The following is a 12,497-nucleotide window of genomic DNA, read 5'->3' as shown; positions in this document are numbered from 1 at the left end:
TTTTAAATGATACTTCAAAAAATATTTTGCATTATCTAATTTTCAGAGTTTCCAGAAGCAATGAAATAGGCTATGCCATTTTCAATTCAGTGCATTTGAATAAGTATTTTGTCAGCTTCTTCTATAAAGCACCTTAGGCTAGTAGGCTGGTAATTGCAGCATGCAATGTCTGTCCACTTCAGGCTGAGAGGAACAGAGTGTTCACATACTGCCCTCTGTTGGATGCTGGTCTTTTGAGATTGCAGAGTTTGCAGCAAGGTATTCCAGAAGCTTATTCTTACATGTTCTAAAACACATTACTTCTGCAGGAGCCAAGACATTTGCAATTGTTGGCTGACCTAGAAGACAGCAATATCTTCTCATTGATAGCAGGCAAGAAGTTGTACAATGCACCTGCAGAGTATGGATTTTGTATAAAGGTAAATCTCACAAAGTTCTTTCTGAATACAAGATGGTGACAGTAGCTCAGAGCCCTGCCAGCTAAATGGGATTTATATCTAAAAGTCTGCAAGTATTTCTGTCAGGAAGACCTGATCTTGAAAGTCTTTTGTTTGGCAGACGTCCTATGAATCTTGCCATCGTTTTACGTGACATTTTTAACACTTTGTCTGTTGCTTCTTTGGATTGGGAAATTTCTGTGCAGGATCAGCTCAGTGCTGAAGCATGGTGTGCCTGTGAGGTGGCCTTGGTTCACCTTACACATGAAATCATTTTCTTCTAGTACTCTGATGGAACAGGAAAGATTCTTTGGATAGTGAGCACCAAAACTGTGTAGCAGCAAAGATCAAACTGTGATCTTGTGTAACTGTACCATAATTATGGGCCAGAGGTTTGCATTTATTTAAAGTGAAAGATTGTCATGGGAGATAGAAATACAAATAAGCAGTTGCCCTTAAGGATTTTAAAACTGTTGTGCTGATGGATATAGGATTGCATTTTTTGCAAGAATAACCAGAACAGTTCAGAAGAGTTATTAGCATTTAGAATTATTATTAATATTGCTTCCTTTACAGATACTCATTCTCTAGCACATGCATATACTTGTACGACTTATTCTTGTAGAGGAAGAAGAGTAAAGCATAGCAGCATAAGCTATCTTTTTCCTGATCGGATTGCATCCAGAGTTGTCCTTTTTATGTACTGCCACCGAAATGTCAGAAAAAAGTACTTTAAAGCTTCATTTTCTGTCAAGAAAATATGGATGGGAGCTGGTTTTATTGACAGAAATGAAGTCATCTCCTTCCTAGCAACTGTTCTTGAGCTAGACTGTATCGGTTTGACTTAGTAGAGGCTGGCTAAGGATATGTATTGAACTGATGGAAGCAGACATTTGGAAGGTACTCAGTGGGAAGAGCCCGAGCATTCTCTGCAGGACAGCATCATGGCAATGTAGGCATTTCTGGTCCATTCAGGACAAAGCCTGTCATTCCTTACAAGTACTGGGCACTTAATTTGTGGTCAGCTTCAGAAGCTGCCACTATCAGCAACTGAGTGCATTAGGTTGGAAAGTTGTGAGGGGCTGATCTGTGATGCTTGCAACATGGAGGCCCATATGTGGAGATGATGAGAGTACTGCTCAGGGAGATACATAAAAATCTGAACATAAACAGCAGGAAAAGCTTTAAACTGTAGGAGAGCTTCCAGAGTGAGTGATGACTGTATTGGAATGATGGTAGTACAGCAAAGAGGATATGGTAGGGAAGGATCTGGTCTCCATATCTGATTCTTGAAGGCTTCTGAGTGGCTTAGGATCAGTTACTGAAACTTTGTGTCTCCAAACAAACAAAGAAGAGGTACGCTCTTTGTTTCTCATTCTGAAATGACTTGAGTATGTTGTTCCTATAAACTGCGAGAGTTGCAGAGTATTACAGAGCTCTGAAGTTTATCTTGAAAGGAATTTCATTCAAAATTTGTTCAGCTTCTTATGAGCTTGAATTCAGGACGATGTAAGCCTTCTCTGACCAGTTTGTAGACATATACTATACTTTACAATAAATTTACAGTGTTGTTGGTTTTTACTGAATGGAGCTGAATTCTTTCTAATCCTCTGTAGCCCAACAGAGTAAGAAATGAAACGAAGGAACTGAGGTTGTTGTGTGCTGAAGATGAGCAAAGTAGGACATGCTGGATGACTGCCTTTCGACTCCTCAAGGTATCAGATTTCTTCTGTAAATAGAGCTACACCTGTTGTCAAGTTGCAGTTGCCATTTTTTTGCTCATTAAAAAATACTTACGTGTTCTTGAATATCATCTACCTCCAAAATAACGGCTAAGAGCAGCATGCCATATAGAACTGTCCCTCCTGAACTTTTAAGCACTGCACTAAGATGAATCCTCTGTGCATATGAATCCAGTATAATTTCAGAGTTTAAGGCAAATGTATGTGAATGAACCAACAAAATTGTGTAACAGTTATTTGCAAGTACATAAAGAAAACATTTTGATTATGGTAAGTGAATATCTCACCTAGAACAGAGTGCTTTCTACACACTTCTTAGTTTTTTCAATTTTTGAAGGTTCAAAAACAAGTTAAATAACAAAAATAAGCCGCTCTGTCTCTATATTAAAGCTATTCATACCTGAGATTAAATAATTACATTTCTTGATAATGTGGAAAGAGGCTTCCCAGTACTTTTTAAACAGAATCACTGTAGGAAGTACTCAGGAGAAAGTTGGTTGTTTTGTGCTGTTTGTAGCAGAAGTTATTTTCTTTTCTTTTTAAATCTCTTCCTGAGGATGCTGCCTCAAAAACAACTATTACTTTTTTCTTTCTACCAAAATCCTACATCATGTTAAAGGGAATATACACCTATAAAAAAATAAAATATATAAAATATGTACCAGTTCTCTCTAATGCGTTGCCCATGAAAATTCCACTTACCTTCCATGCATTTATCCTATCTCTAGTATTCAGTTTCAAAATCTAACAAAGAAATGTAATTTTAAAAGTATGGGCATGTAGAAACTGGTACTATGGTACCCCATACTAGATACACATCCACCAAAACAGGAATGGAAACACTGAACTCAGTCAACTTTGGCTCTCTCTGTAGTAAGCATATAATTCCGGATACTTGGAAAGGGCTAACCACAAAATCCCTCTATTTTATGTCATGGAGCAGGACTGGCCCCAGACACTGCAGTGGGAATGAGGCCAGGATGTGGTCCTTCTTGGACACCGTGTGCTGTCTGTGACTGCTGTCTGCCAAGCTGTGCCCAAGATGTTTTGTCATCGTTAGTGCTGCAAGGAAGCTGCTAGGATGGGAACACAGCTTCAAGGCTATGCCAGGAGGCCCTTGAGGCTGCTGTGGGCTCCATCTGCTTGGTCTCTCACCCAAATGACTACAGTTCCTTTTCCTGCCTAAGCAGCAGGCCACATCAGCAAAACCTGTGTCTTCTGCTTCACTCCAGACCTCTTCAGCAAAATGCCCTTCTCCCCATCAGTGTTGCAGGACCACCTGCTGAAGGCACATTTCCACACTGGGACTAAGGTGCTGATGGGGAGCAGGTGTGTCAATGAGTATGTGGTTCTGTGGCTTCCTGGTGCAGAGGAAGAGCTCCAGAGATCATGGAATCATTAAATCATAGAATTGTGTAGGTTGGAAATGATATTAAATATCATCTAGTTCCAATCGTCCTGCCATGGTCAGGTTTACCAACTATCAGGTTGCCCAGGGCCCCCCATTCAGTCTGGCCTTGAATGCCTCCTGGGATGGGAGTGTGTTTATTAATGTCTTTTATTTCCCCCCACACACCTTTCAAAATTTTGTCTTATTAGACAGTTCTTAAGATATGACAAATGTTTACTACAGCTACGACTGCCTTTCTTTGGGTAGACTGTGTATCATGCAAAACCCTGTAGAGGCAGGGAAAGCAAATTAGACATCTAGGCCTGCAGGTATGAAATCACAAAGTTCTGGTCTGCTGCCTATTCTCCATTTACATTGAGTCATCTTCCAAACCAGCACGTCTCTGAATGATCTCCAAATATTGCCTGGTTTGTTAATTGTAAGAAATTCTTTAGAAATTGCAGTACAGAAATCCCATCCCTATTTTAACTTTTTACAAAAGAAGAAGGTGTACTGGTTATAGGTGTTTTGGTTATGGGCCAGGAACGAAGAAACAATCCTAGGTACAATTTCCATATTTGTTTTCTGAAAAGTTGATAACGTTGTTGGCCCTCATAATCTAACGTTCACTGTGTTGACTTGACTCAAATTTAATACAGTATTTTATTTCCATGTCACATCCAGATGCTTCTTGAAGGTTGTTGTTACTGTTGATTGTTGTTATTTCTGATTTTATACATAATTTTTCATTGTGAGCAAACTGCAGAAAGAGTGGATCAGTTAATTGTAGTGAATTGTGCCTTGAGGTTATCATTTATGGTATCTTCAAAAGAGTGAAGAGTTTAGGTACACTGCTCAACACACTATGATCCTGGAATAGCAAGGAAGAACCTCCCCAGTGTAGAGTTAGCTATTCATACTGAATGTGTAGACATGGATTTTACATGTTCAGAGGCGTCTTTCTTTGCAGTGCAACCTGTGGCAAAAACAGTATGGCATTCACTTTCTGTGCACCATTATCTAACATTGACCTTAGGCACTTAATGCTAGGAAAAAAGATTTTGTTCTTAAGAAACAGTGAAAGGTGATTAAAGGTGTGTAGTCAGGGAAAATTAAGGTTGTGCCTCGTGGCTACGGCTGTGGCTCTTTTTATTTACCTACAGATTCAGCTTTTGGTAATCATACAGTTTTACCTCATTAACAAAATTACATATACAACTTCAATTAGAATATTCTGTAAGCAATGTTGATATACTTCAGCTATGTCCCTCTTGGGAAGGCACTGAATAGGTGTTTTCCTACTGTCCTAGCTACTAGTGTTTCTAAAATTGATCTCAGTGAAGGAGAGACATGAGGAGTTCACTCACTTTTTAAGGATGAGAAAAATAATGGAAGTGTTACTTTCTGTCAAAATATATTAAAACATCGAGTGAATTAGAAAGCATTATAACATTATGAAAGCTGAGTTCATCTTTGTGTTATCTTTTACTAAACTTCTTATGTGTATATATATATTTTAATCTCAAATTATTGGAAGGTAAGAAGAGGAGGAGGTGATATCTGGACTTTGAGTGAAAGCTCGTATTCCATAAGGAATATAATGTTAATAGCTGAGAGTGGCAGAGATGAGCTGTGTATTTTGCTCAATCTTGTAGAAGTGCTATCTTTTAAATAAAGTTATTGTGCATACTTATTGCTCTGTTCCACCTGCCAATCACTATTCCTCAATGCAAATTGCTCTGGGACAGTTTCTGATCATGGAAATAAACTGACAGCACCTTGTTCCAGTGTAAGTGGAATCACTACAATTTTTTTTTTCTAGGGCATACCTTTGAATAACAATTTATTTGCTTTTTTGTTAACAGTATGGAATGCTGTTGTATCAGAATTACAGAATTCCCCAGCAGAGAAAAGCCATGCTTCCACACTTTTCCACTCCAGTAGTAAGTAATGAACTTTGTTTCCCTAACGTATCGTGCTTAAAAAGATATATTTACTTTTGCATTTTAAAAGTGGAAAATTTTACACTAAGAAATGTAAATTCTGCATTATGTAGCAAATCAATGTAAAGTTCACATTTTCTATGAGTACAATTTATGTAGCTGGCTCTCCACTTATCTTAGGTTTACACTATCCACGTGATTGAAAAATCTTGGATATGCCAGGCACTTAAGACATGTACAGCACAGAGACATCTGGCTGTCCCTGCAGAAGCCAGCTTAGGTCTGGCAAAACACACTCTTAAATCTCATAAAAAGTGTTGGGCCAAAAGCTGACTGTTAGCTATCTAAAATTGAAGATGCTATATTTGGATCCCAACTGGCCCTGGAAATGAGTGGGGTATGGTAATAGGGCAAGTGGGCAATCTGAGCAACAGAGACTTTGGATCTTCTCCCTTCCATATGGCCTATAAAGAAAAACCATGTATTTTTATGTCTGTTAATGCTTTTCAAGGAAAAGAAAAATAGCTGTTTCCCATGTTGTTGAAGGATAGCTTTGGAAAGTCTTCTGAAAGCAAAACATTTTGAAATGAAACTCTCTCAAGTTGGTTTTTTCTTTCCCTGTTTTTTGAAACAAGTGAAAATTCCTTTTCAGAGAAGTGTATCTGAAAACTCACTAGTAGCAATGGATTTTTCGGGGCAAATAGGAAGAGTTATTGAAAATCCTGTTGAAGCACAGAGTGCTGCCATGGAAGAAGGACATGCTTGGAGGGTAGCTATTTTCTCTTCTTTTCTATTTTTTTTTTCATCAGTGTCTGTTGAGAGCCAAGACACAGAGTGTGCTATGATACTAGTGCAGTGCTGGTCACAGTATAGCTTAGATCCGACCTGAAACAATCACACTGCAAGCATGCAGATCTGAAAGTCGATATCCATCTTTAGCAAAACTGTCACATTCACAACAACCTTCTACCACTGCTTCTCTGTCCCCCTAGTGTCCAGAGGAAAGTTGAGGGGGAAAGCAGACTCACCAGAACTTTACTGCCAGTTTGCAAAACCAGTCTCTGAGGAGGAATATGTCAAATTAAATGCTTCCCCACATGGAAGAGTCTGGGGCTCTGACTAATGGCTTGCTCCCAGTAAGTTTAATTGCAGAATATACAAGAGGCAGAACCTCTTGCAATGAAAACTGATGTAATTTGTTTATAGTGTCTTGTGGACAGACAGCTGCAGTACAAGTTTTCCCCCATGCTCGTCTCTTAGGGAACAGGAGTCATCACTGAAGCACTAGCTAGTGCTTTATGTATGGGAGGGAAATACTGCTTGATTTACTGAGTGCCCAGTATTTTGCCTGAGCAGAAACATATCAGATTTTTCTTTTTTTTTGTCATATTTTTTCTTTTCCTTTTTTTATTTTAAAGATACTGAGCTTTCACCATTAACATCTGGCTTGCATTTTAAGCCAACTGAACTGAGCTGCTGCTTGTAGATTAGTCCCCTTCAAAGTTGCATTTCTTTTTCTCATCCTTGCATTAAACTTGCCGAGCCCCAAGTTTCCTGTAAATTAAATCTGTATTGCATGTGCACTAATTCTCTTCTGTTGAGGTTTTAGTGTGGATTTAATGGTAATTCATTTTCTCTATAGAAACGTAGCACAAGAATGAACATCTTGGGTAGCCAAAGTCCACTCCACCCTTCCACACTGAGTACAGGTAAATTCTGCTGTTTGTAAGCATAGTGTAAGAGGCTTTGATGAGTAAATAAAAGATCATTTCCTACAAAGATAGAGAGCAACCATGTACTGTTAATGCCTTTATATGAAATACTATGTTTTATGTTTGATAACTTCTGTCATTAGTATGCCTACCTCTAAAGACATAATAGAAGAAATGTAGCTTTCTTTTAAGGCACACTTAAGATTTGCTTGAATTTTAATCTTTTGAAATCCAGATTTTACAAAAATTGAGTTTCCAGTAAAAAAAAAATAATCCAAAAGTCAGTTCTTCATTTTAAACAAGGACAACAAGTGATTTGATAATCTTTAAAGTAAGAGTCTTCAAAATAGAGTTTATTCTGTAATGATTGCATAATGTAAAGTACAGATACCTGTAATGTGAGCCCTGAATGTCTCTTTGACATTGTAAGTTTATTAAAGTAATAGGAAATTGCACATTAGTGTCCTGGATTCCTTAAGAGGGAACACAGGTATTCTGAGTTTTTATTCTGCTGAATAGAACTTAAACATATCATCTGAAAAACAATGAAGCAATAATAAAAATATCTGAGGATAACTGCATCCTTGAAAGCACAACCTGAAGTGCTTTTCATTCTTCTACAGTTAAAGGGACTTGGTTCTACCTTGTTAGCTCACATATTGTATTCCAAGAATTGTTCAGATGCAGCATTTTCAAGAAATGGTGAAAGGGCAATGTCTTGCTAACCTGATCGTATATCTGCAAATCCTACAGATGCTGCCTGTGCACTTGGTTTATCATGGTTATGCAACAGCTGGTGCATCTTCTTCATACTGATTCATTTTTTATACTAATCAGTTAAAGACATTTCATGTTCTGCAACAAAACTATACCCACTTTTAAAATGTTTAAATAAATATCATGTGGAAGTAATTGATACTCCTTACTGTTTTTTAACCATTGTCTCTTTTCCCTCTCACCTCCAGTTATTCATAGGACACAGCATTGGTTTCATGGCAGAATCTCCAGAGAAGAATCTCACAGGATTATTAAGCAACAAGGGCTAGTAGATGGGTAGGTATTCCTGTTGTTTGGTATTTATGATTTCATGGTAAGTACTATGGACAAGAACATAACTTCTGCTGTAAGGGCTTACAGGTTTGTGAGCACTGATGAGTAACCTGATTCTTAGCAGTCCCACTGTAACTTGCCTGGAATTCTAAAAGCCCGACTACATGTTTGTAGGAGTGAGTTCTAACACTTAATCTGGAAAAAAGAATACACAACTTGTTATTCTTTTGGATGTTTTTTGTTTTTTTTTTTCAGTAGAGGTAATAAAATTTTAGAGAATGTTAGAATTTGAAAATAATTAATTACTTTAACCTGCACTGAGGAAGTATTTTTTCAGGCAAAGCTGTAATTATCCACTTGCACACAAATTTGTAATCGGCTATTTGTGCTTTTTTGCATGTATCAGAGCGGTTAATGATTATTTCTTCCTATTTATTTCTGTTATAGATGAAAGAAAGTACCTGTTCCATTTCTGTAAATTATATATCCTGACATTTAAGTATTTTCTGACCATCTTTGTTGCAACTTAGTTGCATGTAGCTATGGTAATTCTAGGGAAATCCCTTAAATTGGAGTTCAACAATGAATTATTTGTTGGATGAGAAGAACATAGTTGTCTTCATTTCATTGATCCCACTGCTGACAGGGTTTTGATAGAAGTTTCCGTATTGTCTTTTCAGGAGTCAAACCTTGCAACAGCATTTTCTGACTTGGGAGCATAACTAATTTTCTTCATTCATAGCTTGTGGAGGATGAAACACATTAGAGAAATAGTGCATGTGTACATTCATCACATTCATTAAACAGTGTTTTTTATTGTTTTTTGGTTTGTTTTTTTTTTTGTCAGTGTCGGTGGCCGAAAGCTACTGAGATTTGTATGAAAAATGATTTTAGCTAGCAGACCAATGAAAGCAAAAGAGCACTGCTGAAGGCGGGCACAGCTGATCTGTTGAATTTCTGGGTCTCTCTCATAACAGAACTGCTTGGCTATCTTGGGTCCATTTTGACATGATGCATTAAGAATCTAGTAGCCCATGCTTTTTTGACTATTCATACAATCATTGACACCTTTGAGACTGTTCAATTTGTATTCCAGACAACTTAGTCACTATGGAAGGCTGAGATTGGTTAGCATTCAGTTGTAGTGAGGTCATTCAATTACAGCAAAGGAATTGTATTACCTGTGTGTTCTAGGATCTGTAGGTGACAGTTTTCGGAACAAAAAAAGTCTTGTTTGTGTTTTCCTGCTATGTGTGTTCTTGAACAAAGGAAGCTAAAAAGTTAACATTGGGGAAGAATAGGGAAGGCTTCTAGTGGCTCTTGTTAACATGTCCAGCAATGTAAATATGCAGGCGATGCTTCTATTCTTTCTTTGTTTCTTGAAGCTATTGTTGAGGGTATATCTGTATATGCAGTCATTGTTATTGCAGACAGGCTGTTTTTTTGCCAAAGAAGTTGCATAAACATAGAAGTTGCAGGGTCAGTTGTGCTGACCTTTGCATTGTACCCCCAGTTTATGATACTTTGCATTATCTGAAATAGCTAGTTGAAAAGTAATTTAGAAATATCTGCAGGACCAGCTGGAGTGACCAGTAGGGCAGGGGCAGGTAAGATCTTTCTTGCTGAGATGAATCCCAATTTGTAAAGTCTTAGGTTCCTTTTCCACACATCTTGTCTTACTAGGAAGAAAAAGGAAAGTGAAGCATGTTTTCCAGTAGTGGCAAGACATGCCATCTCTTGGTATTGGAGTGATCCTGGTTACGATGATGCATTTTTGTGGTATTGACATTTCTCAATTGGCTCTGAGGAGCTAGGGTAAGTTCTTTCAGGTCCGTAAAGTACAAGCAGTTCTTGCAACTCAGCCTTGAAAGAGCATGTTCCTGCCTTAGTGGTTAGCCAGTAAGAGGGCTTGAGGCCTGCCCAACTACAACACTTGGCCATCTCACAAGTCCACTTGTGATTAGCATTCTGGGCCTTATGCCAAAGGGATGTACTTGTTTCCTGTGGCATGGAGAGGTTCTCCTACCTCAGCTCATAAATGTTAAGGAAAGGAGTCCTTTTTGAGGATTTAAAATGTCTATATACTTTTCCTTGCTAAAGTATAGTTAACTATTTGAAATAGGACTTTGTGGGTCAACTCAGAAGTGACAGTTCCATGGTGTGTGTTGTTGCTAGTTTATACTTCCCAAAGTAAATTATTTTCTGAGGATGCTGAGAGAAAAATAGTCTCAAGAAGGAAAATCAGTGTGTGTTTTCCCCATCCTGGACCTTACTTAAGTGAGAAATCATTTTAAGAAAGTAATGATCTTTCTCTGTGAAATTGCAGCCACTTAGCTTAAATGTAATTTACTAACACTGAAGTTCTGTAAACTAATGCAAGATATTGGAGAATTGGAACAAATTCTTGTATATTAAAATACAAAAGCTTCATGCATACGTAGGTCACTCCGAAAGTAATGCCTCCTACATCAGTTGCTCCAATGGTTTCTATTTCTGTGGAACAGATACAAAGAGCACAATAAACACTATTTGATAGAGCAAATTCTCAGCTACAAAACACCACTATTAGTTAAGCATTTTCACCAGTGATGAACAAGAGCATGCATGCTGCACTCGTAAGAATCTGTGCCAGTGCAAGTGACCCACAGTTTCACAGCTGCTATGGTCGTGTTGTTGCCCACACAGCTCATCTTTCTTATGCCTAAACAAATGGAAATCAGAGTGTGCCAAACTGGGACTTTGTGGTGGGTGTGGTAGGACAGTCCAGCCAAGATGGGCAATGTGCTCCACCATCTTCGAACCGGTATAGGGCCTGGTGTGATCATGTTGCAAAGGAAATGTTATCTTCTTCTCTTGCCTGAGTCTGAAAATTTGAGCGTTCCGCTTAGTCAGCATTATGATGCAGCAGTCAGGAGCTGATGGTTTGTTTGGGTTCCAGGAAATCCAGAAGGATCGCCCCTTTCCTATTCCAAAAGACAGTACACATCACTTGTCTTGAACTTTTTCTCTGATGGGGAATTCACATGTTGCCACTCCATGAACTGCCATTTTGACTCTGGCTTGTAGTGGTGACACTACGTCTTGTCACCAGTAACAATGCGATCCAGGAAGCTGACACCTTCAGCCTTTTATTGGTTCAGTGTCCTGACAACCTTGCACACGGTGTTCTCTCTGCGTCTGTATTTGAGGTTTTTTGGGCCCACTTGGTGTAAACTTTACAGTGTTCTGGTTTCCCACTATAGTTTCCAAAGTAGTGAAGCTTATATTCAGCTCCAATACAGTTCTGTGGTTACGTTCTGGAGATTCATGCAGATTAGCTTTCAGAATCACAGAATCACAGAATCGTAGGGGTTGGAAGGGACCTCCAGAGATCATCGAGTCCAACCCCCCTTTCACATGACTGCTGCCACTGCTGAAATGCACCAATCACCATCTCACTGTGCTCACGTCCACTGTTCTGTCTCCATAAATGTTCAGCAATTGTCAGTGAATGTCAGTGGGTACAGTTTCTTTTGCATGGAGGAATTCAGTGACTTCATCGCTTGGCTTCATCCACACTTCCACGTCAGGTGCCATTCTGTCAGACTGCCCCTCTGCTGCCATCTGTCGCACAGCAACAAAATGTAATGAAATATTGCCAGGAACATTCAACCTCTACTGTCATACCACCAACGTCTGCCTCTGACATCGTGGGCCAACATCGTAAAATAGGAGGCATTACTTTCGAAGCAGCCCTCATACATAAGGAAAGAAATAATGACATGCATTTTTCACTTTTTCTTCTTCAGTTAGTCTTGCATAAGCCTGGTATAAAAATGAAAAGCAAATTGCCTGCTAGAGCAACTGAAAAAGAGTTAGGCAGTAGTACAAAACTACTTAGTACTTCTGATTATTAATGTAGAAATTGTATTTACTGTGTGCTTAAAAATATTCTTTCCTAGGCTATTTCTTCTCCGGGACAGCCAAAGCAATCCAAAGGCATTTGTACTTACACTTTGCCATCATCAAAAAATAAAGCATTTTCAAATCTTGCCGGTAAGTAACTTTTTTTTTCAAAACTAATAATAAAAAATAGAACAAATTTTAAACAGACAGTATTGTCATTGTCCAGAGAGGCCTCTTTTTACCTACTAATGGCATGAACAGGCATGTTTCCATTAGGAAATACAATTCTTCAGAATTGTCAAATGTCTGAATAAAATTCCATCTTAACATTACTTGGA

General features: G+C 38.5%; 1 protein-coding gene across 6 annotated transcripts in view; it reads left to right on the top strand.

Moving 5' to 3' along the window:
- GRB10 (growth factor receptor bound protein 10) overlaps positions 1-12,497 on the top strand; it is a 143,527-nt gene that overhangs the window by 125,296 nt on the left and 5,734 nt on the right. For all 6 annotated transcript variants that reach the window (XM_090137156.1, XM_031589165.2, XM_031589166.2 and 3 more), the window contains 7 exons: positions 309-419; positions 2,054-2,152; positions 5,435-5,512; positions 6,165-6,281; positions 7,155-7,221; positions 8,190-8,277; positions 12,216-12,309. In XM_090137156.1, coding sequence (XP_089993282.1) covers positions 309-419; positions 2,054-2,152; positions 5,435-5,512; positions 6,165-6,281; positions 7,155-7,221; positions 8,190-8,277; positions 12,216-12,309 — 654 coding nt within the window. The remainder of the gene's footprint in view (positions 1-308; positions 420-2,053; positions 2,153-5,434; positions 5,513-6,164; positions 6,282-7,154; positions 7,222-8,189; positions 8,278-12,215; positions 12,310-12,497) is intronic.

The sequence above is a fragment of the Phasianus colchicus genome, chromosome 3, assembly GCF_987193195.1.
Source record: "Phasianus colchicus chromosome 3, bPhaCol1.hap1.1, whole genome shotgun sequence".
NCBI lineage: Eukaryota > Metazoa > Chordata > Aves > Galliformes > Phasianidae > Phasianus > Phasianus colchicus.
Note: the sequence above shows the minus strand (reverse complement) of the source record. Positions and strands in the feature narration are given on the sequence as shown.